We start from the raw sequence: 23,765 nt of genomic DNA on the forward strand, positions 1-23,765 counted from the left end.
CCACTACAGTTATATGCACACTCCTTGAGACCTTGTAAATAAAAGATGTTTGGTAACTATCACCTTATTAATTATCAGAATAAAAATGTTGTGGTTATTTATTTATATTGACCTACCTGTATTTATGTTTATATTTGCCCCCATCATGGAAAACTTCAGCAAACTTAAAAAAGATCATAAGGCTGTTAATCCACATATTTGAAAATGTGATCCCCAGACCATGGAAAAAACAACAAGAATGAATGAGGGCAATTTCTAAGTAGACTGGTGTATTTACTGGGAATGGAGGAGAAGTTTCAGGGTTGGGCATAGGCTAGATAGATAAGTAGTCCATTCCCTGTAAAAGGATATGAAGCCTTTGATGTGAGTGCCCCAATCAAGGGGAGCCTGGAATGGATCTCTCATGGCATCTTAATGGGCTTTGTTCTGGCTCTATATTGCTGAATACCAAACAAACACACCAAAACCTTTACACCATTTTCTTTGCTAATGAACCTGCAGTCTTGGCAGACATCTGGCCTCTGCTCCACTTGGCATTACCTGGGGCAACTGGAGGGTGGAACTAGAATCATCCGAAGGCTCACTCACACACTTCTGGTGCCAAAGCTGGGAAGACACAAACATCTGAGGGCTGCTTATGTTATATGATCTCTCTGTGCCAACAAGGCAGCCTTCAAAGCAGCTAGATTTCATACTTGCTGGCTCAGGGTGGCCAACATGCATTTCCTGGAAGAGAAAGATAAGCAAAAGCCATATTGTTTTTTTTTTCTTCTTAAGTTTTTATTTAAATTTCAGTCGGTTAACATACAATGTAATACTAGCTTCAGGCATACAATATGGTGATTCAACACTTCATACATCCCCTGGTGGCTCCTCAGGACAAGTGCACTCCTTAGTCCCCCGTCACCTATTTCACCCACCTCCCCACCCACCTGCATGCTGGTAACCAGCAGTTTGTTCTCTGTAGTTAAGAATCTATATCTTGGTTTGCTTCTCTCTTCTCTCCCCGCCCCCTCCCCGCCCCTGCTTCCTCATTTGTTTTGTTTCTTAAATTCCACATATGGGTGAAATCGTGTGGTATATGTCTTTCTCTGACTGACTCATTTCGCTTAGCATGACTCTCTAGCTCCATCCGTGTCATTGCAAATGACGAGATTTCACTCTTTTTATGGCTGAGTAGTTGTATTCCATTGTATGTATATACCACTGATTCAAAGGGATATATGTACCCCAATGTATATTGCAGCACTATCTCCAAGAGCCTAATTACGGACACAGCCCAAGTGTCCATCGATGGATGAATGGATAAAGGAAATACATAGATACACATATACAAAGCCATATTGTTTTTTGTGACGAAGTCTGAGAAGGCAGGCAGTGTTACTTTCTCTACATTCTATTTGTTGAGGCCATCATAAAGACCTTTCCCATTTCAACAGGGAGGGGAAATAGTCTCTATCTCCTGATTCAGAAGTGACAGGGTTCTGGACAGAGGGGTGCAATGGGACCAGAAATATTGCTTTAGCCATTTTGTGCAGTACAATCAGCGACCGATCTTATTTGGAACTGGTCCTCTGGATGGCCCTTCTTAATGGCATGCATTATTGCCATTTTGCTCTAGATAATTCTTTGCTCTGGGGCTCTGTCCTGGGCATTCAAAGCTATTGAGCAGCACCCCAGGCCCCCACCCCACCAGATGCCAGAAGCACCCAGCTCCCAGTTATGACCACCAAAAATGTCTCCAGATGGTGCCAGATGTTCCCAGGGTGGAGGGGGAGGGTGGAAATCAGCTCTAGTGGAGAACCACTTCTAGATGAGCATTCTCAGCCCTGGCTGCCCATGACATCATCCAAGGAGCTGTTAAAAAAACAAAACCAAAAACAAGAACAAAAAAAATAGGCCCTGCTCTAGAATAATTAAGTCAGAGTATCTCTGGGTGTGGTGTGGGCATAGGCATTTGTTCACGGCTCCCTTGTGATTCTGTGGTGTAGCCGGGTTCGAGAACTAGGTATTCTACAGAGACCCAGTAAGAGCTGCTGAGATGTCAGGGGTTTTGCTTACTATGCTGTGTAGGAACTGTCCCCCAAAGGCTTCCTTCTCATGTTGGTGACGATGGCTGGGACATTTGCACATACCTTGACCAGCATGAAAAAAATGGGGTTGTGTCCAAAAATCAGATTTACTTTTGCACAGCGCTTTACAGATTTTCAGTGGTTTTCATGGATACTCTGAATTTTAAATGACCCTGTGAGATGGTCAGAGTGATAATCCCTGGTTTGCACTATGAGGGAGATGTTGTCAGAGACCTTAAGTGATTGCATGCTGGCCTGCCGTTCAGTTCCTAATGTTGTTCTCTTGTCCCGTGTCGACACTCACTGCCACCGGTGCTCACCGTGGGCTACTTCATAGTGATGAGGCTGGGAGGTTATTTTCTCATGGACAGATTTATTCATAGAAACCCAAAGGAGAATCGTGATTTCCCAGTGCCTGCTACAACCTCTGTTACCTTCCTTCTCATTTAAAAGTCAATTACAGTAATTCCACTATCACCACCAAGGGCTATAATTTGATAAGCTCTTCCCTTGCAACCATTCTGTATTAGGCATTTTTTTATTTGACCTTCCTCAATATTGTAACAGCCTGCAAGGGAAGCTTTATTTTCTCCCATTTTACAGATGGGAAAAGTTAGGCTCACAGAGGTTAAAGTAACTTGTCAAAAGTAGTTAGAGATACATCTAGGATTTGAAACCAATTATGTCTGACTTCAAAGGCTTAACTTCAAAGGTTTCTCCTCTCACTTGGCTGCTGCATCCATGAAAGTTCTTTCTAGGTGCCCATTAACCTTTTTTTTTTTTAAGTTTATTTATTTATTTTGAGAGAGACAGAGTGAGTGGGGGAAGGGTAGAGAGAGAGGGAGAGAGAGAGGGAGAGAGAGAGAGAGAGAGAGAATCCTGAGCAAGCTCCACACTTTCAGTGTAGAGCCCGGCGTGGGGCTCAAACCCACGAAACCTGACCTGAGCTGGTCAGAGATCATGAGATCATGACCTGATCATGAGATCATGACCTGAGCTGAAATCGAGAGTCAGACGCTTAACCAACTGAGCCACCCAGGCGCCCCTAGGTGCCCATTAACCTTAAACAACCTTTTATGTGAAACATATCACTCCAATAAGAGGCAGTTGCAAGGCAACTGGGCCCCCGACTGGAGTGCCGGGTAGGGTGCAACCCATCTCTGTAGGTGAGAGAAGGATGTAGTCCATGTCCCAGGCAGCTAGACCAGAAAGGCAGGGTGATGATTTTACTGGGATCCACAGCAGTTCTGGAGGCAGAGACTGTTGGCCGAGAATAGGCTGTCCAGAGATTGAAGAGCAATACCGCCCTCCTCCTGTATCAGGCCATGTAAGGGGTCCCAAGGAATGATCCATCACCCTGTATGGACCAGAGCAGCAGAAGCTAAAAGGACTCCCCATATCCCCACGGCCAAGAATCATGTCAGAGGTGGAGCTCATAACTGCTCAGCTAAAATGGTCCTTGGTAAGCCAGTGGATGTAAAAATCCCTCTTTATAAGTCTTGTGCAGCCAAGCCCAGCTGAACTGATTTTCACGTTGCAAAAGATCAGTTTTGTTTCCAGAAAAAGTCTCAGATAGTAGCAGGGCAGGGAGGAGGGAAGGGAGGGTCAGATAGATAGTCCTGGGAATGTAACAGCTGTTGACATGCCCCATGGGGCCCACTGAACAGACTGAATGTGAACACCTTCCCCTCCAATGGGGGCCAGCTGGGGCTGCTCACATGTGCAGAGTGAGCATTTTTTGTTTCACTGCTGGAATTTTTGCTGACTCAGAGATGGGCATCAATCTCTGCTATGGATGTGCAGGAAATGACCCAGTGAAGTTTCATCCTTTACTTGGCCTCTCTGCCTCACCTCTCTTGGGCCCCCGAAAGGGAAGTGTTGTCCTTGAAAGGAGATGTGATAACAAATTATAAGGCATGAGCCATTAATTGCAACAGTATACAGTCATCTAATACTAGAGGTGAAAGGGATGAAGGATGGCTCCTAGTATGCCCTTGGTTTCCAACTGGAGGAAACCAAGCCCCAAGAGGAAGTGGGTTGGTCGAGGTCATATACTCTGAGATTGGGACCTGGGACCCCTGCCTACTGGCACAGAGCTCTTGCCTCTACACCAAGTAATCTTGCCTTTTGGTCTTAAGGAAGACTATACAAATCAATCAGATGATCTTTTCTCTGTATGACTTCTTTTTTAGGAGGCAGTATGTGTTTAGGATACACTCAGTTGCCGATAGCAATGGCTTTGAATCATAGAGATGTTTATTGTTTACTTATCAAGAATTCCCTGACTAGGTGGTCCCGGGGCGGGTTAGTGCTCCACTGATGTCAGGGCATAAGGTTGGGCATCTCTGTCATTCTCCTTCCCTTTTCCTCATGGTCACAAGGTGATCACTGTAGCTCTGAGCTCTGTATCCTCCCGTAATGGCTTTCCCAGCAGAAAGTAAGAAGGATGGTGGCAAGGAAGTGCTTCTTCTGCTTTTATTAGGCGCAAAAATATTGCCCAGAAACCTCTGATAACTCCTTGAATAAACCCCTGGCAAGAGGAATTGGATGGAGATGACCATCTTAAGTTAGCTATGATCCACCCTCTAGGGTTGAGTATGTATGTAGAGGGACAATTGCTCTGAGACTATTTTAATACCGAAACAAAAACCAAGGTTTCCTTAATAGGGAAGGAGAAGGAAAAAGTTTTGTGGGGAATGTGGCCAACAGACTCTACCATGTGCGTAAGTGCTTTAAAGGCAGATGGTGCGGTTATACATCGTGGCTACACCATTAACTGCCTCTGTCACTGCAGACAAGTCACTTAACCGCCCTGAACCTTGGCTTCTTTATCTATAAGATTACGATATTATTAGTACTTACCTTACAGAACCACTGTGAGGATTAAATAAGATAATGCAATAAGTAAAGACTTATCACAGTGCCCCATAAGGACCCAATAAATATGAACTTGCTTTGTGTATTCTTTATTTTATTTAATAACTCTAAGGAATCAATTATTTGTTGGCTGACTCATTGCTGAATGACATACAGGTCTTTTTCTCATGGAGCTAATATTTTAGGGGAAGGAGACAATAAATAAGGTGGTTCTGCTGATCTCCACTCCTCCACTGGCAGGAACAAAGGGGGCTCCAGAGCTCACTGTGCTCTCGGTACGCCCTCCGATACTTCTTTCTCTCCCGACACTACCAGCCTTGCCCACAAAATTGGTCTCAAAACCATCAGAACTAATTCTGTTATGCCCTTTTATCACTCTCTGTGTTGGTCACTATGAGGCGGTCCATATCTCCCAAGCCTTTCTTATCACCTGGATTTGCAGCCCCATACAACATTGCCCATCCCTTTCCTCCCCTCTTCTCTCAATGTCATCCACCTTCTTGCTGTAGCTGAAATGCATCCTCCTGAAGTCTTAGATGGCAGCTGTTTTCTCTCTCACACTCCACGCCTCTCGTACCATTGCTCTTCCATACTTCTCCCTGAAACTTCCAGACCATTCTCCCTTCCTCCTCCCTACACATCCCATGTTTAATCTGTCATTGGGGTGCATTGCCTCCTGCCTATTCTCATAGTCATCTAGTGATCTCTATTTCATCCCCTCATTCCTGGAGGATCTTAGTCCGAGGTCCACTGTCACACTCCAAAACTATTTCCGTTATAATTCTTGGTAATTTCAGTAAGTGCTTTCCAATATCCCGGTTTGTCATTTGTCGAGACCCTCTCCAGTGACACCCCCACCTCAAGTACTTACCCTCCCGGTCTTACCCAGGTCTTATCATGACTGTAACTCCAACCCCTTCACAACCCCTAATGTCAAGCACCCTTTCTTCTGTCTTCAGCTCACTCTGCCTAGTTCTCCCTCCCCACTCCCCCCAGCTGTTCAGCCTCAGGGACACCTTCAGCCATTGGTCTGTCTGTCACCACCCTCTTGTCCTCACCACATTTTTCACTGAGCTTAAACTCTGTGGACCAGAATCATCCCCATTCCCTGTGTACACCATCAACTTCCATGTACATCTTTTACTTTGCTGTGTTACCCAAATCTGGTCACCTCAAACTCATCATCAGCCAGTCCAGTCCCCAGACCCTGGAACTGAACATGGCTGATGAGATGCACACAGTGCTGTCCACTGGCCTCACTTTAAATTCATGATCAGCAACCTCGAGGGGCCCTTTGTGCTGCCAGCTGTCATCCTCCATTTCTGTGAACTGCTTACTTTCCCCTGCCCCTTGATGACTCTTCTGTTCCTTATCCATTGCTTCCAATTCCCAGAATCTCCTCCCCATCCTCGCCCTTAGTGCAAAGAACTCATTCCTCTTTCGCCGCGGAAACAGAAACCAGAAAAGAAGTCCCACGGCTCTGACCACCACGCCTACCCTGCTAATTGCCTCTGTTTTTACCTTATTCCAGTTGCCGTGGAGGAGCCTTAGTGTGACCTGTCCCTTCTCACACCAGATGCCCATTCCTCCTCACCTCCCCAGGACACTTCTTTCATAATTATCACCTTCTCCTCCTGATCTCTTTTTCTACCTGTATGGAACCCTCCCATCAGCGCACAAACATCATATAATTTCTCTCATCTTGACCCTACGTGTATCTTTTCTATTCCCTTTTTGGTAAAATTTGCTGAATCCAATTCCTCATTTCTCATTCTCACTGGAACATCTGGGAGTGAGATTCAGTCCCTGCCATTTCATAAAACTATGCTTGTCTAGATCACTAGTGGCCCCACTTGGCCAATCCAGTGGCCCAATCTTGGTCCTCAGCTTTCTTGACCTGTCAGCAAAACCTGTAACAGTCTACCCCTTCCTCCTTCTTGATACACTTTCTTTATTGGACCTGTAGCTCCCACAGTCTTCTAACTTTCCTGCTGCTTGTCCCCTGCTGGTCCTTCCCAGTCTCCATTGCTGGCTTCTTATCATGTTTTTGACCCTTAACCATTGGAACATTTCAGTGCTCAGTCCTGGAATCTCTTCTCTATTGCCCTTCCTTTGGGGATCTCTTTGTCTCTGCTTTAAATGCCATCTATTCGCTTGACCCTACCTTGAAAACATATCCAGAATCCAGCCACTGCCTACCATTTCCACTGCTCCCCACCACCCTGGCCCACCCCATTGGCATCACTCACTTGGAGTATATGTAATGGTCTTCTAACTGGCCTAAATGATTCCACCTTTGGAAGGAGAGTCACTGTGACTGGGTGGTCAGGGAAGGGCTCTCAGAGCCTAGGGCTGGAGTATAAGAAGGAGCCACCCATGCAAAGATATGAATAAAGACTATACTAAGTAGGACAAAAAGCAAACAGTGTGAAGATTCTGGGGTGAGAAAGAACACAGATCATCACTACCCAGGGGGTAATGGATGCATGATAAAAAGGCAAATAGCAACTTAGGACAAATTGTCAAAGGAATAGAAAAATTAAGAGATCTGAACCATGGGAAACATTTTAATAAAGATGTGAATATTCACATTCCTAATATACTACTAAAACCTGCACTGCTCTCTGTCACATGGAGTTCTCAAACAGTGGATGAAAATAATTGCTTTGCCAGTAACATGTTTTAAAAAGCAAAGAATTTTATTTAGAAATCCAGATTTCTGATGCTTTTTGAAATTGTAGAAATAGCATCTATATGCTACAACACAGCAATTGGCTAAAGTTGGGTATGGCTGCTCCCTTTAGGTGGGCACGTATTTCCGAGTCTCTGCCATTCCTTACAAGGTATGTCTGGGTAGCTTCACTCCTTTCCCTGCCTGGCCCTTGTAGGTGCAACCCTGAGGCCAGGAGGTGAAAAGGTTTTATCATTTTGGATATTGAGAAGGATTCATAAGACTCCACTGAGTATGGTCAAATAAGGCTTTTATTTAAAGGCAAAGGCCACGGTGGAGCAATGGAAGATCATATAGGTAAGCATTGGGGATTCAAGAGACATCCAGGCACAGTCTATCCAGGGTCCTTCTTATTCCCATATAGACCTATCTCTAGATTGAACCACCAAGGTCTGTGCAAGAAATTTTCACTCTGGGAGAGCTAAGATAGAAGTTCCCACAGGGACTTTCATGTCCCTTTGGTCTTACGATCAAGCCCTGACCGACCAGTGATACCACCGAAAATCATTAGTAAACAAACTGGCCCCAGGGTTGCCAGGGGAGTTTCAGACTTTAAACAGCACCTCATAAATACCACTGCCCTTATCTTGCCCAGAAGTCAGAGCCAATATCCCGGTGTCTCTAAAGATAAACATAGATCTTTTCCAGTCTGGCTGCAAATCAAGTCTATCCTAATAAAGAAGATAATGTGCTTTGAAAACAAGGTAGCCCACTTTGGTATAGAGACATTGTACCAAAAAGGCAGCTGAGTTCTGGAAGATCATGGGTTTGACTTCTGCCAACAACCAGCTGCATCACCTTCTGGTCCCTTGGGGTGAAGCTCAGCCCCGCTCCCGCCCCACTGGCCATCTGCTTGTTGTAAGACAGCCAAGTACAGCTATCAGCCTCTTTCCACTTACCGGCTTGCCGGAGTTCTTGCCGTGTCTCCTCTCTGGCCCTTGCCCTGACCCACCCCTTCTCCTTTATTTCTACCTCTTTATTTCTGATAGACTGAGTCTTTTGAAAGCACAGGGCAAGGATTTATTTATCTTTATGCCGCTTTTCCGGGTTCACCGACATGCGGAGAATGGGGCTTAGCAAATTTCCTTGTGAAGACTTTGGTTTCCTCTCCTGCTCTTTTATCAACCATTCCCGTCTCAGACTCTGGCTCTTGGCTGTACTGTCCATGACTGGCCTTATTGTGGTTCCCCTGAACGGGTCCACCCTCTAGAAACCACCACAATGGCAGTCCCAACTTTTTCTTTAGTGGAATGGCCGAGGGATCACCCAGTCTCACTGGGTAATGATCACATCTGAGATGCCCACAGTACATACCTCCCTTTACTGGCTTTGGCCCAGGTGACACCCTCTGTCACCTGCCTCACCTCCTCTCACCTGCTGTGGGAGGTGTCCAGAGGGAAGCTTTGCTTTTCTAAGAGATTTCTAGTGTGGTCATATGTGAACAAGGCAATTTCAAGATTCTCACAGTATTCTCAGGAATTTTTTTTTTTTGAGAGAGAGAGATAGAGAGCAAGCAGAGGAGGGGCAGAGATTGAGAGAGAGAGAGGGAGAGAGAGAATCCCAAGCAGGCTCTGCACTGCCAGTGCAGAGCCTGACTTGGGGCTCAAACTCCTGAACTGTGAGACCATAACGTGAGCCAGAACCAAGAGTCGGATGCCTACCCAACTGAGCCACCTGGGCGCCCCTGTCAGGAAATACTTTTTGAGGCCTCTTGTGTCCAGTGTGAGAGAAGATTAAGGGAAGTGACAAGTACCACTGCCCCAGGGCTAGTGGACAGAAACCTCACTAGTGACCTGATTCCTTTCTGTTACAGTTGCTCCCACCATGGCTGTGGGCCTGTCTTCTACTCACCAAAGACATGGCCTCGTCTGCTCACAGGTTCATGGCTTGACCCAGAATATTGCGTGTGGCTTAAGCTTGATTACACACTGCTGGGAGGGTGAAGTCTCCAGGCTGCCTTGCAGCGTCTTTATTTCCCATAAGTATGGTTAGAGAGAGAACCCTTCCCTGATTTAAGGTGCTACCCTTATGCTATGTTGCTGAAGCAAGGGACTTCTGTCCCTCAGACCCCCGAGTCTGTCTGCAGACTTCCATCTCTGGACGTGTTAGGCACACGCAGAACCTAGAACTTCAGAAGTGGTAATTCTACTCTTCCATAGGGTTGGGGCTTCTCCTGAGCTGAGGGGCCAGACCTGAGGGGGTGTGTTGAATCCTCAGGCAGAGTGACAAAGGCCTTATCCAACCCAGGTGTCCTTGATTGGTACTGGTGTGTCTTTTCTTGTGGGTTTCTCCATACATTGATGAGTCAGTCACTCAACTGTAAGCCCGGATTTCTTCCATCAGATATCAGAAAACTTTATTAGCTATTTTTAAATTGTGGTCAGAGAGGAAAACTCTTAACTTCAGTTTCTTCATCTGTTCATCTGTTAATTTTTTTTAATGTTTATTTATGTTTGAGAGAGAGAGATAAAGAGAGAGAGAGAGGGGCAGACAGAGAGGGAGAGAGAGAATCCCAAACAGGCCCTGCACTGTCAGCGCAGAGCCAGATGTGGGGCTTGAACCCAAGAACTGAGCCAAAATCAAGAGTTGGATGCTTAACCGGCTGAGCCACCCAGGTGCCCCCCTTCATCTGTTAAATAAAGATATTAATAATTCCCTCACATGGTTGGAATGACAAACTGAAATTATTACATATGTCACCTGGTGTAGTACTTAGGACACAGTAGGAGCTAAACAGATACTGGTTCCTTTGCCCCTTCCTTTTTCCTCTGCCCATTTATTTCTAAGTATCTTGTGTGACAGTTAGGAAAGAGTCCCAGCTTTCAATAGATTAGGAAAGTGAACCTACCTCCAAAGATTCATTCACTTGAGTTTATTGGACACATAAAGTACTAGAAAAGTCCAACACAGTAATTGCCAGATTGTTTTCCACTTGACAAGTTGTTCAAGCCAAACCTTTTTGGTGCCAAGTACCTGGATCCAAAAGAAAGCATTTACTCATCCCAGAAGTTTCCAAGCATCCAGATGTCATATACACACAGTGCTTGGCTGACTTAACCTAACACATCTGATTTCATGGAGGTGTGCAAACAGATACCCTGATGTCCTTCTGTGACTTAATACCAAAGTGAGACTTCACTAGCGGGTTCCTTCATATGTTAAATCTTTATCAAATTTACCTCCCAGACCCTAGTCTAAGACAATATTGCCCTTCAAGGAGGTATATTTGGTTGAATAATAAAGAAATGGAAAGGAAATCGTTCATTTGGGAGGTGCTCCTTTTGATCCCTACAAAGTATACGTGTACAGTCCAACAAATAAGTTGTTGTACAGAAAGGGAGCTCAGAAGCCTCCCAGGATAATTAATGCATTTAATTTCTATGTATTCAAGCAAAAAAAAAAAAAAGAGTTCAAAATGGCTTCTTAGTCCTTGGTTCATTGTACACTTCACCCTGCTGCCTCGGATGCTCAGAGAGTATATTCTGTTTACATGAAAAGCATCTCTAGAGGTGGCAAGAGTGTGATATGTACCAGCTCTCTGGAAGGAAATTTGGCCACAAACTCATTGATTCTGTTTGACCTCATAGTTTCGTTTCTTGGAATCAATTCTGAGCAAATGACCAGCAACACAGACAGAGACATATGTACACACATGTTCTTTGTAGGGATATTTATCAAATGGAAAAGTAGGTTATGAGACTTCCAATACAGAACGATCTCAACCATATAAATGCAGTGTGTAGTTGTATGTGTACAAATAGAAATACAAAGACAGAAACATGCTAACAACAGCTTTGGGTGGGCAGCATGGTGGAGGGTTTTTGCCTCCACTTTTATACAGTTTTGGGTGTGTGTGTGTTTGTATTTTGCATATTTTTCTATTGTGATTATGAATTATTTTATTTATTTCTGGAACAAATATTAATGGAGTGCTTCCTATGTGCCAAACTCTGAGCTGGGTGCTAGAGACGTAGAGAATTTCACTCAAACAAAACCAACACAATCCCTTCCTCCAGGAGTTGACAGATGTTGAACAAATACATGTATAAGAGCAAACAGACATATGTGATAGGGAAGAAGGAAGAATATATTGCAGAAATACCAGCAGGGAGGACAGAATTGCATTTGGAACAGGGGCTAGGGAACTATAACCTGTTTTTATTTTTACATATTTTTTAAAATGTTTTATTTATTTTGAGAGAGAGAGAGAGCATGAGAAGGGGAGTGGCAGAGACAGAGGGAGAGAGAGAATCCCAAGCAGCCTCTGTACTGTCAGCACAGAGCCCAACACAGGGCTCAAACTCAGGAACCGAGAAATCATGACCTTAGCCAAGATCAAGAGCCCAATGCTCAACCAACTGAGCCACCCAGGTGCCCCTGTTTTTACGTTTTTAAAGGACTGTAAAGAAAAATAGGAAGAAGAAGAAGATGTTAAAGAGCTATAGGACATTTGCAAAGTAAACTATTTTTACAAGAGAAATGTTTTTTTTCTCTGCCCCTTGACAGAAGAAGTTTGCTGAGTCCTACTTTGGAACATCAGGAGGCCTCTCTAAGGAGATGGCAATAAATCTGGGCACTTACCCACGAGTTAGCAAAAAGAAAAAAAAAATTCCCAACAAAGTCTTATTAGAGGAAACTCGGAAAATGTTTTAGTTAAAAAAAGCTTTTTTATTGGGAATCTGGCTCCTTCTGCAGGTAAGGAGGGAGGTACATTTAAAGGGCATGCTACTATAAATAAGTTTCTTCTGCCAGTCTATGTCCTTTTACCTCAAATGCCTTTAATATATGGTGGGTTTGACTTTAAAATACTGCCAACTTATTTTCATGTATCTGATCCCGTGGCTTTCTTAGGTCACAGCCAGTTCCACGCTGCACCACTCCGAACGACAATCGCAACTTGTATTAATTGTGCATTTACTTCTGTGCCAGGCGTCCTGCTAGGTACTCTCCTTCCACTGTGCCATGCAACCCTAACAACTCCACAGGATGAGCACATTATCTGACTTTCACAAAGAAGGAGCAACTATCAGAGAAGCCGAATGGGTCGCCCGTGGTCATGCTGCGGGTAATTCGTGAAGCCAGGGCTAAGAGCTGGCTCATCTCACTTTCAAGACGGGGCTCTTTCTCTTATGCGGGCCCCTCCTTCTTCCATGAAGGCCTAATTCATTTCCTGTGTGGTGTTCTCACTATTAAGAGCCCTTCTCGCTTTACCACATTCCCCTCCTTTTGCCCCCATTCCCCCAACTCTGCAAGTAGCCATCGTGGTTTTTAATTTCCTTAAAACCTCAGTGTATTGGGCGGCAGATTTTCTTAATATGCCACTGAGCTTGTTGAGTGGAACTGAAGGGCGATACTCTCTAGCCTTCTAGCTAGTCCCTTATCTGCTGCGTGCTAAAGTAATTTTTGATAACTCCATTGCATTTCAATTTTCCAAATTTATTGTCTTAATTTCCTCTGCTAAAGACAGATTTTAAATGGGTTTAATAGCACAGCCATTTCAGAGGCATCGTTAATTTTCTATTTCTCTTCTCTGTGGATCAGCCCTTCTTCCGTCCATTTCTTCCCCGTCATAGCCTCCCAAAAAAGTGCAGGGGAGGAAAATCTTCCCTCCGCCCTCCCTGGCTGGAAGCCCTGTGAATTAAAGTGACAAAAGACAGATTAACAAGAGGAAAGCAGCTTATTAGCATGTACAATACACTCGCACACACACAGAAGCACTCCAAAGGGATGGTTAGGACTTCGCCTTAGCATTTTCCCAAAGGACAATACATTTGTAGAGAAGGAACAAGTCCCAGGGGAAGGCAGGAAAGCCTTCCAGGGCTGGCAAATGGTGCAAACTAATGGAAGATAAGGTTGTTGCAGTAAGGTTTGTTATGTTGATGCCTCTTGGTGCTGTCCCTGAGCTGGTAAGAGTCTATGGTGATTACAATCCCAAACCCATTTTTTAGGCAAATGTGAGGGAGGGCACAGAGCTCTCTTTTGGAGTCTGCTGTTTCTCAGCTGTCATCAGCTCAAAATAACCCTTCAACCAAAGTGGCATATTTTGGGGGCAGCATATCTTGACCGCTACCACAGCATTTTGAGAAACGTTTCTTATTCTTTCTAGTTCCTCCTTTTGCCGCGGACAGTGGGTAGCAAAAGCACCAGGCTCAGAGCCAGGAGACCAGAGGTGTGGTGCCAGCAGGTTCTGGGCCAGCAGGGAACTTCCAGAAGAGTCACTGACCTTATCTGGGGCTTGGAGTCCTCATCTACTAAAGCTGAGTTGCTGGAGTCAATATCCAATCTCTGAGATGCATCAATTTGCTGATGTGTCTGGATCGGTCAGGGCGTGGTCAGCAGACAGACATCATAGCAGTTATTGGAACAGAGAGAATTTAATATAAAGAATTATTAGCTGGGTGAGTGAAATGTGTTTATAAAATGTACTGAGATAGTGAATGCAGGGAGCAGGTACCACCGTGGGACTGGGGGAGTAAAGTAAAGAGATCTGCATTATTGTAACTGCAGAGCTCAGAGAAGGAAACCTGAGGAGCCATAACTCAGATCTCTGGGACCCTGCCTGGCCGGTGTTGGTGTGGGAGGGGAGGAAAGGGCAGGATGTGGCTGGTTCTGCTAATTGCATTCAGTGGCTCCTGTGGAAAGGCATTGCTGCTTCCTGCTGATGGATGCTGGGGTGGAATTTACAGGAGCAGAAACCTCGGGTCCCTTCTTGCTCCAGCCTTTCAGCCTCTCTCTCTAGTGCCCCCTATTGGCAGAGGCCCAGCAGGGACTGTCTGGCAGAGCATAGGTGTTTGTGGACAAAGTAGGAGCTGGAAGGGTGGCTTCGGGGCTGAGTGACAATAGCTTAATAAGTGGCACAATGTTCATCGCTGAGATTTCACACTGCTAGTCTAAAAGCTACTTTTGACCACTGGCCAAAGTCTGGTCCGTAGACATGTTTTGTGTGGCATTCACAATAGTTTACTTAAACATTTGTGTCTGGGCTTATTTAAAAAGATTTTTTTAATGTTTACTTATTTATTTTGAGAGAGAGAGAGAGAGAGAGGGAGAGAGAGAGAGAATGAGCAGGGGAGGGGCAGAGCAGGTGAGGGGCAGAGAAACAAGGAGAGAGAATCCCAAGGAGGCTCTTCACTGTCAGCACAAAGCCCGATGTGGAGCTTGAACTCACGAACCGTGAGATCATGACCTGAGCTGAAATCAAGAGTCGGACACTTAACCGATTGAGCCACCCAGGCGCCCCTATCTGGGTTTATTTTTTAAATCTGAATATGTTCTTCCTGGGAAATCCATACACTTTCATTATTCATGATTTATATTTAAAAAAAAAAATGAACAGGAAGGCAGTTTGGAAACCAGTGATCAGTTTACACATGTGGTGGTAGGGCCCTTAGAGGGTGTGAGAATATTCTCCCAAATCTCACAACCAGTGAATGAGATTTTGTGGTTCTAAGGCCAGGATTCTCATCACTGCCCATCACTGTGCTCCCAGGAGGATGGGTGAGCTCTGGTCTGCCACTCCTCAAAGTGTGGTCCTCGGATCAGCAACACTAGTCTTGTCAGAAATGCAGAATGTCAGGCCCTGCCCCAGACTTACTGAATCATACCTGATTTTTTTTAATTAAAAAAATTGTTTTAATGTTTATTTTTGAGAGAGAGAGAGAGGGAAAGACAGAGACAGAGAGAGAGACAGAGACAGAGTGTGAGCAGGGGAGGGGCAGAGACAGAGGGAGACACAGAATCCAAAGCAGGCTCCAGGCTCTGAGCTGTCAGCACAGAGCCCTATGCGGGGCTTGAACCCACGAACTGTGAGATCATGACCTGAGCTGAGGTCAGATGCTTAACTCACTGAGCTGCCCAGGTGCCCCTGAGTCAGTATCTGATTTTACTGCGATCCCGTCATGCTTTCCATGTGCACAGTAGCATCTGAGACATGCCGAAGATAGCTTTATAGAACAAAGAGAAGCAAACATTAATTGGATGTTACTGTTTTCCTTTGGGGTAGGGCCAGAGTATGAAGTGTACAGGTGGGTTCTCAGCAAGTCTCCTGACAATTATTCTGATTTCCCTCCTCCCTTCCTCCCAATTTATAGGCCCCCACACACGATGCAAACAGCTACATGCACACATATAACCACATGTGCATGCATGCCTACATGATATGCATTCTCTCTCCCTCTCTCTCTCTCTCTCTCTCTCTCTCTCTCTCTCACACACACACACACACACACACACACACACACACACACACACTCTCACTCATGAGCCATTATCATGTGGCCTCTGTTCTCCCCCGCCCGGCCCGAATCCCTCACCTCGTTCCCCGCTGTACACTGTGCTCTACTCACACTGATCTACTTGGACACAGTTGCCCGAACATATCAGGTGCCCCCTTCGCCTCCTCAGTCTTGTGCGCATGCTGCCTGCCACTGCCTGTGATTCACACGCCCAATGACCAAGATGGAAACCTGGCCATCAGCTCAATGTCTGGCTCTTAGAAGCCTTCCCACGTTGAGTAAGGTGTATTCAGGCTGCACTCATTCTCTGTGTTTGTATAATACCCAACACACACCTTTCATGGAACATCCTTTCTCACTAGGAGATAATCGTATAATTTATGGTTTATCTCCTTGAAAGGAAGGAACCTTGCCCCACTTAGCAAGCAGTTCTGAGGAGGAGCAAACAAGGAAGGAAGAAACTAATACAGAGCTAGTAAGTCTGACCGATGCTTATCTGTAAAGAACAATAAAGTGTAGTGGTTAAACATCGACTCTGAGGTTGGGATTCCCAGATCAAAATCTTGGTACTTCTGCTAGTTGTCTGACCTTCCGGAACTACTTTAGCTCTCTGTAAATCAGTTTTCTTCCCTATAAAACAGTAATGGTATCTGTGGGGTTGTTGTGAACATTAAAGGGAATCAACTATGCCAGTAAAATGCTTTGCATGAAGCCTGGCTGGTGGTGAGCGCTCACTCTTGCGTTTGCCAGCTGGGTACTATGATGTGATACGTTAGGCTCTTATGATCTATTGCTGTATAACCTGTGGGCTTAAAGCACCCATAGCATTTCCTTTGCAATTTGGGCAGGACTCTCCTCCTCCCTCCCTCCCTTCCTTCCTTACAACATCTGCTCTTTATTCCAAAACATTTATTGACCAGGTATCATGAGAGAACCACAAGGCATTTGTTGGCTGAATGAGATATTGGAAATTCTTGACAAGAAGTTGTGCTGAGGCCAACGCAGTTTGGAAGCTGAACAGACCTAACTTGGAAAAAGATGTTCCCTCTCTGCTCTTATCTGGAAGTCCTAAATCACCAAGTACAAGGGCTTGTGTAAAACCCCACTCTAAGTTGGGCCAGTGGTGATAGCCCAGCAGTCTACCTGGAAGGTGGGGGGAAGGGCGGGGCATCTCAGGTGTGGGGCTCCTGAACGTGGCAATTATGTTAGGTGGGTTACCTAAGTCAGAGGAAGCAGAACCCAGTTCTTTCCTGGCGAGAACCTGGTTGGGCATGGATGGAGTTTGGGTCTTTTCCAATTGGTTAAGGTATTGGATGCTAATTGGAAATTAGCGTGGGGGCCAGGATCTCAGGACCAGGCACAAGGAAGTTATGTGGACTGGAAAGACCAGGTGAAAGTATCAGGGAGGCTGCAGGCTAACCCTCACTTGGGCTTGTGTGGTGGGATTCTGGGGTCATAGCCACAGAAGATGGTTTTAAGATACCCTCATGGTGAGTAAGGCAGTTCTGTTGGACATAGCTCACAATGGCCAAGAACTGAGCAAGATTAAGTCTACAGGGAACCAGATGATGGCGATCCTTAGCTGCTCAGGTCTGGGGAACAGATACACTCATAGTCTAGCAGAGCATACTGACAGGCACATCATTTCCATACGGCATGACATATACTGTGAGTTGGGTTTGCAGTCTTGACTCATTTTCTGAAACACACGTGTGGGTGACTTAATATTAGTGGGAAATTGCTCGCTACATTTTCTGGGCTTTGGGCTGGGGACTGGTGAAATAGGGAGGAGGAGTTATCCTCATTCTGTTACTTGTCTGTGGATCCTCCGAGTGTACAGAGAAATGGCAGATTTAGGAACACAGGCTTGGCAACTTACCCTAGACATCCCCATGGTTGATTTCCTTTAGGTCTTTGCCTAAATGTCCTGTCTCAATAAGAGCTTCCTGAACCATCTTATTTAAAATCTCCACCTCCCACCCTGGCTCTCCTGGTTCCCTTCCTTCCCATTATTTTTCTCTATGACTCTTATCAGCCACCTACCAACTGTATATTTTACTCATTTATTATTTCTTTTCCCCAATTGGAACGTAAGCTCTACAAAGGCCAAGATTTTCAGGTGTTTGTACCTCACTGTATGCCCAGTAACTAAAAGAATGCTTACCTAATAATAGGCATTTAATATATACTGTAGACTCATAGGCATATTTCACGAAGTAACAGCATATACACAAACATAAAAGGAAATAGCATCTTCCATGGCTTTGAGGTGTGTAAAGGCTGAAAGTGACAATACAGGTGAGTGAAAATAATCTTAATGAACACCATTGACAACACCAAAGCTATCATTTCTTTTCATCTCATGGAATAAAATGAGAAAAGAAAGAACTCTGTCATGGGGAAGATAAGACAGAGCGTAGTTAAATCTCTCCTTTTGGGGACCAGCCTTCAAGTTAATCAGCTAATTGAAGCTCTTTGGTTTCTGTCGGCCCTTCCTGGCACACACCTGCAGAAATAAAGCATCTGCAGATCCAGAAGCTTCCTTTCTGTGAAAGACAGTTTGTGTTCACCATTTGGTTTCCAGTCAAGGCCGGGTGAAAGGATACTTATGTAATCTCTATTCCATATTTTGACTTTGTGAAGGATGGTCTGCAAAGTTTCCTTCACAGGTGTGGTAAATCACATCAGGACTTAGCACAGGCATTGATAATTAGTAAGCCCTCAATATTTAGTAGGAAGACATTATCCACATGCTTCTGGGGATGTGCCATGACCGTGAAGATGCTGACTTTCATTGCAATACCATAAACATGTCAATAGCAATATATTTATAGGATATCTTAAATTAACCGATCTTATTATTAGAAGGGAAGTAAAGTTACATGTGTTAAAGAAAGGATGCTCATTGCTGGGCTCTTATTACCCTAAGAAATCTGAACATTGGTTGTAGCTTGGTGATGGTCTTTTTTGGGGGGAATAATAACATAGCCAGTCTTAGGGCTAGTTGGCATTTTTCACTCACACCCTTTTCTTCCTTCCCATGTTCCTTATACCCTTTTGGTCACACTTTCCCCTTGAAATTCTCTCTTTAAACATAACCCTGCAGGTAAGGATTTTTATCACACAGTCCTTCCTTCCTTCCTTCCTTCCTTCCTTTCTCTTTCTTTTTCTTTTTTTCTTTCTTTCTTCCTTTCCTTCTTTCTTTCTCTTTCTTTCTTTCTCTTTCTTTCTTTCTTTCTTTCTTGCTTGCTTGCTTGCTTAAAAATAAAATGACAGCACTACCTTCTGCAGATTATGCCTCTAAAAGAGTCATCTTCAAGAAGGGTACATCAGACCCAGCTATGGTTGATCTATTTTAGTATGTGCACATATGTGGCAACCTGTGAGGCTAGTTTTTCGAATGGCATTCCTAAGAATTTGAATTCATACAGCACTTCTAATTTGCCACGAACATCTGTTATAGTCCACCTTTTATGTCTGTGACGCAGACTCTCTAGAACACATAAAAAGGGGCACTGGATTTTCTAGAACATTGCATGGTTTCTAATGTCTTGTCTTTTCTCCCCACCCTGTCTTCTCTTTCCCCCCACCTTGCAGGGGTGATAGTCTACCTAGGAATGATGGCGGGGGCCTTCGTGCTGGGGGGCCTGGCCGATAAGCTGGGGAGGAAGAGAGTCCTCAGCATGTCTCTGGCCCTCAACGCCTCCTTCGCCTCTCTCTCCTCCTTCGTGCAGGGATATGGAGCCTTCCTCTTCTGCCGACTCCTCTCAGGCATAGGGTACGCAAACGCAGGGCTTTGCTGGACCCTCATAGACCAGTGTTCCATCCATCCTGGCACTATAGCTCCGAGTGGTACTTCTGGAAAACCTTGGACTGGGTTTTGTGTTTGACTTCCAAGATAGTACATTAAAGCTGAACCTTAGAAAGGGGTTAGGTTGTAAAGTCAGTATATAAGGTCAAAATAACCCGATACTGGCCTCACTTTAGCCAGTCTTTCAAATTCACTGGGTTACTTTACCACAGAACTTACGGGTGGGGTGTAAGGTGACTAGGTTTCTGCTAAGCCCATTTTTAGTGTATGACTCGATTCTTTCTTTTTGGCGTTTTCTTTTTGCAGGATTGGGGGTGCTCTGCCCATTGTTTTTGCCTATTTTTCTGAATTCTTATCTCGGGAGAAGCGAGGAGAACACCTCAGTTGGCTGGGCATCTTCTGGATGACGGGGGCATTTATGCATCTGCCATGGCCTGGAGCATCATTCCACACTATGGTGAGTGCACTGCCTTCAAAAAGCCCAGGGATCCTTGTCACTATGGCACCTGCATCCAACAACATTTGCCGTCCTCAACCTTATTCCACAAGCTCACACACAGTTCCTGTGTGTGACCTTGATCTCTCTATAGAACTTCCAACGCTGGAAGACACATCACTAATTTCAGTACACACAGCTTTCTGGATAGAATACAATCTGTCCTTCCTGCCTCCCTCCCTCTCTCCTTCCTTCTTTTCTTCGTTCTATTTGAAAGAATTTCAACCTTTATCTCCCCAGCCCTCCTCCCCCTAGCAAGTTAGGCTTTGATAACCCCATTCTATAGATTCCATAACAAAAGCAAGAGAAGTTGGTGACTTAGCCAAGGTCACGTCCTGGCATGACCTTGAATCCTGGTGCTCTGCCTGCCCCCTGCTCCCATGCGGTACTCTTGTATACTCTCCATTCTAGTGCCTGCCGTCACTCTTGTTTGGCTGCAGAAGTGGGGCAGCCCTTACAGACAAGGTCTTCGATTCAGCCGGGACAATTTTATTATCCTGGATAATTGCAAAAACCAGATTCTCTGGACAGAGACCTGGCAGTGTTTACTTTCACAATTGGTTTTGTTAAGAGTAAAGTAGGAAGAACGCAGCAGTTTTGATTTCGATTATGTCTTTTAAGCATCCTGGGCAATAAATACCATCAGCGTCCTTAAAATTGTTTTCGGTAAACCCCTGATGATGGGTGAGACTGTGCCATCATTTAGAATCCTGCAGAACTATAGGGGTAGCAGAGAACTGCCCGAAGCTAACCAACACTTCCCTAGCCATTCACCTCCTTGGTGTCCTTGTTTGAAATCTCATCCTCTTTGTGTGTTCTGAGGTGATGGAAGCTCTTGTGTATCTTTTTAAGAAGTTCCGGTATAGACACTGCCTACCCTATTAGTTAAGGTGATGCTGGATTCATTACCCTGGTCATCTGATAAATCCTAAAATCTCATTGTTTTAACATAACAGAAGTTTCTCCCTCTTGTAAAATAGGGCTGATATTCCTGATGTGCAGGGGGCTCTGTTCCATCAGCAATATCGGGGCTCAGACTCTTTCCAGCGTGTGATTGCACCGTCTGTAACACGTGGCTTAAAGTCTGCTTGGGGAAAGAGTATGGGCGATTGTACGTGCGTGGTTTTGAAGGGCCAACAGCCCTCTCTGCTTCCATCCCATTGGCCCCAAATCTGTAACGTGATCACCAATACTGCAAAGGACACTTGGCAATGCAATCTCGCCGTGTGCCCGGCAAGTGGAGGAAGCGGGTTTGTGAACGTGGAATCTTTGCCACATCTCGTCTTTGAGAACCCACTGGATTTTCGTATAAGAAATAGAAACAGGAATAATGAAATCAAGGGATGAAGGGTTTTCCAGAGAATTCTGTCACCAGAAGCAGTTCTCCATCATTTTAGATACAAAATCATATTACTCCTAATATCATTTCTGCACTCTGCCTTTCACGCAAACACATACTTTAATGACCCGTATACTATAGTGTTGGTTACATGGGTCAGAGGAATTGCTTCCCCTCCCCGCCAATTCTTGCTATAGTATCATTAGCACTGTTAACTCATCCCCATGTGTGAGCTCTAAGAAACTATTTCCACATTTAAATTAGGTAAACAATCTTTTTTTTTTTTTTTTTTTTTATGATGGAGGGGAGGCATGTAGGGACAAATAAAACCCCCATAAAAACTGAGCCAAAGTAGTGATGCTGTGTGGTTGCGGCCAAGTCACTTCATCTCGTCCAGCCGTGGTTCCTTCACCTAGAAGGCGGAGAGGGAAGGAAGTAAGAGCCATAGAGATCCGTGCCTCTCATTCAGTAATAACTAGGATGCAAAGGGCAGTGCTGAGAATATGTTTAAAATGCTTCTCGTCCTCGAGCTAGCTTCCATCCCAGCAGCACCAACAAGGTCACCCTCCCATTTGCACACTGCTTGTTCCACCAAGGACGTTCCCCTCGCACACCTGACCAGGGAGCTTCTGATTGGTTCAGCTTAGGTCATGAGCCCACCTCAGCCAATCACGACACCCCAGAGATGCTGGGTCCTGATTGGTTTCCGGATACTTTTCCCTCCTCTCCGGCATGGGGGGCGGAGTCAGTGCCCCCCAGACCCGGTGTCTGCATTATTATGACCGAGCCCACAGCTTGTGGGGTGTTGTGAGAGGGGCTACCCACAATGGTCCCTGCACGGTGCATCGCTTTTTCACTTTGCTTTACGTGTACAAGCACACACTGATGTCTGGGGGTCTGGTTGCTAAGGAAGCAATACTAGGATTCGAGTTGGGAGCGTGTTGACCAAGTCTGAATGGGATGCCCATGGCGGAGGGGCCACATAGCTGCTGGCTGGCCGCTGCTGGCTGACATCAGGGCTCCTGGTGAAATATTTTACCCCAAACGGACAGGATGTGTTTCCTGTTCGCAGGCTTGTATGAAATCTGTGACTTTTATAGTCCCTTTTTAACATACAAGCCTCTGGGATGATTATGCTTCATTGAAACAAGCATTAGCTGGGGCGGGGAGCCCACGCTAGGAACATGGGAGACTAAAATGACCTTATCACAGGAGTGATTATTTACCTTAAGCCTCATTTTACCGGGACCAGATGTCCTGTCCACAGTGAACCAGACATTTGATGATGTTTCTCAATGTGCCTAAGACATTAATCCTCTCACACCCCTCCCCTGAGCAGGGACACACGCCAGGGGAACTAAAGAAAGGAGACTCATGTTTGTGTTCGGCTTGTGCAACCCACTTAATTGGTTTTGCAGGAATGAAGTGATGGGAGGTCTTGGCACCAGGAATTCGGGCGACTGAGTCATTGAGAAAGAAGATTACAAAACTCAGAATGTTTTCCTGGGAATTCATGGGCACAGTCCAGAAAAAAAAATATGAATATATTATGGAAGATGAATTCCCATTGTAGTCAGCACCACCAGCTGTTTGTGAAATCATGACGGAGGGCAAGCTAAAAGATCAGTAACCAGAACAATCCCTGTCTCCAAATTAATAGTTGCTACATATATTTGGAAGCAGTTCACTGTTTAATTTTATTTAATTTAAGGTCCCAAAGATCTGCCTAATGAACGTGATAAATGCAGGTTAGTAAAGCCACCATAAAAACCATAGAGGCATAAAGGAATAATGGATTTTAGATAATTTACACATATTTTCATAAAGAAAAAAGTTTGTCTTGGGCAGAATGCTTTAGAAACACACCTGCTTCTGCTCTCCTTCCCTCATTGTCCACCTGAGTTTCACTGCTGCGTAGTTTTGATCAACTTGACTTCTAATTGCTCCAGACTGGCTTTTGGACATGAGCTGCAAATGTGTAAATATGACTATGGTTTTATCTTCCCCTTTCTAGTGTTGCTCTCAGGAGGAAGGAAAGGCTTTTTAATTAAAATTAAAGCACACAAACCCCAGGGACAGCATGCTGTGCAAAACAGAGATTTGGTTCCCGTTGAGAAAGTTGGATGAAGTGTGTATTGTGTGACCAAATGTGTCACGGTGGTTTCAGTCCCTCTTTCCCCCCCAACCTGGGATTCCGTCTGGCTC

At 45.0% G+C, this 23,765-nt stretch overlaps 1 protein-coding gene across 1 annotated transcript in view; it reads left to right on the plus strand.

The window, feature by feature from the left end:
- The window catches only part of SV2B (synaptic vesicle glycoprotein 2B), a 208,697-nt gene that overhangs the window by 139,587 nt on the left and 45,345 nt on the right, over positions 1-23,765 (plus strand). Inside the window, 3 exon segments of the mRNA XM_007078246.3 lie at positions 19,512-19,692; positions 20,032-20,129; positions 20,132-20,182. Coding sequence (XP_007078308.2) covers positions 19,512-19,692; positions 20,032-20,129; positions 20,132-20,182 — 330 coding nt within the window.

This window comes from Panthera tigris, chromosome B3 (assembly GCF_018350195.1).
Source record: "Panthera tigris isolate Pti1 chromosome B3, P.tigris_Pti1_mat1.1, whole genome shotgun sequence".
Lineage (NCBI taxonomy): Eukaryota > Metazoa > Chordata > Mammalia > Carnivora > Felidae > Panthera > Panthera tigris.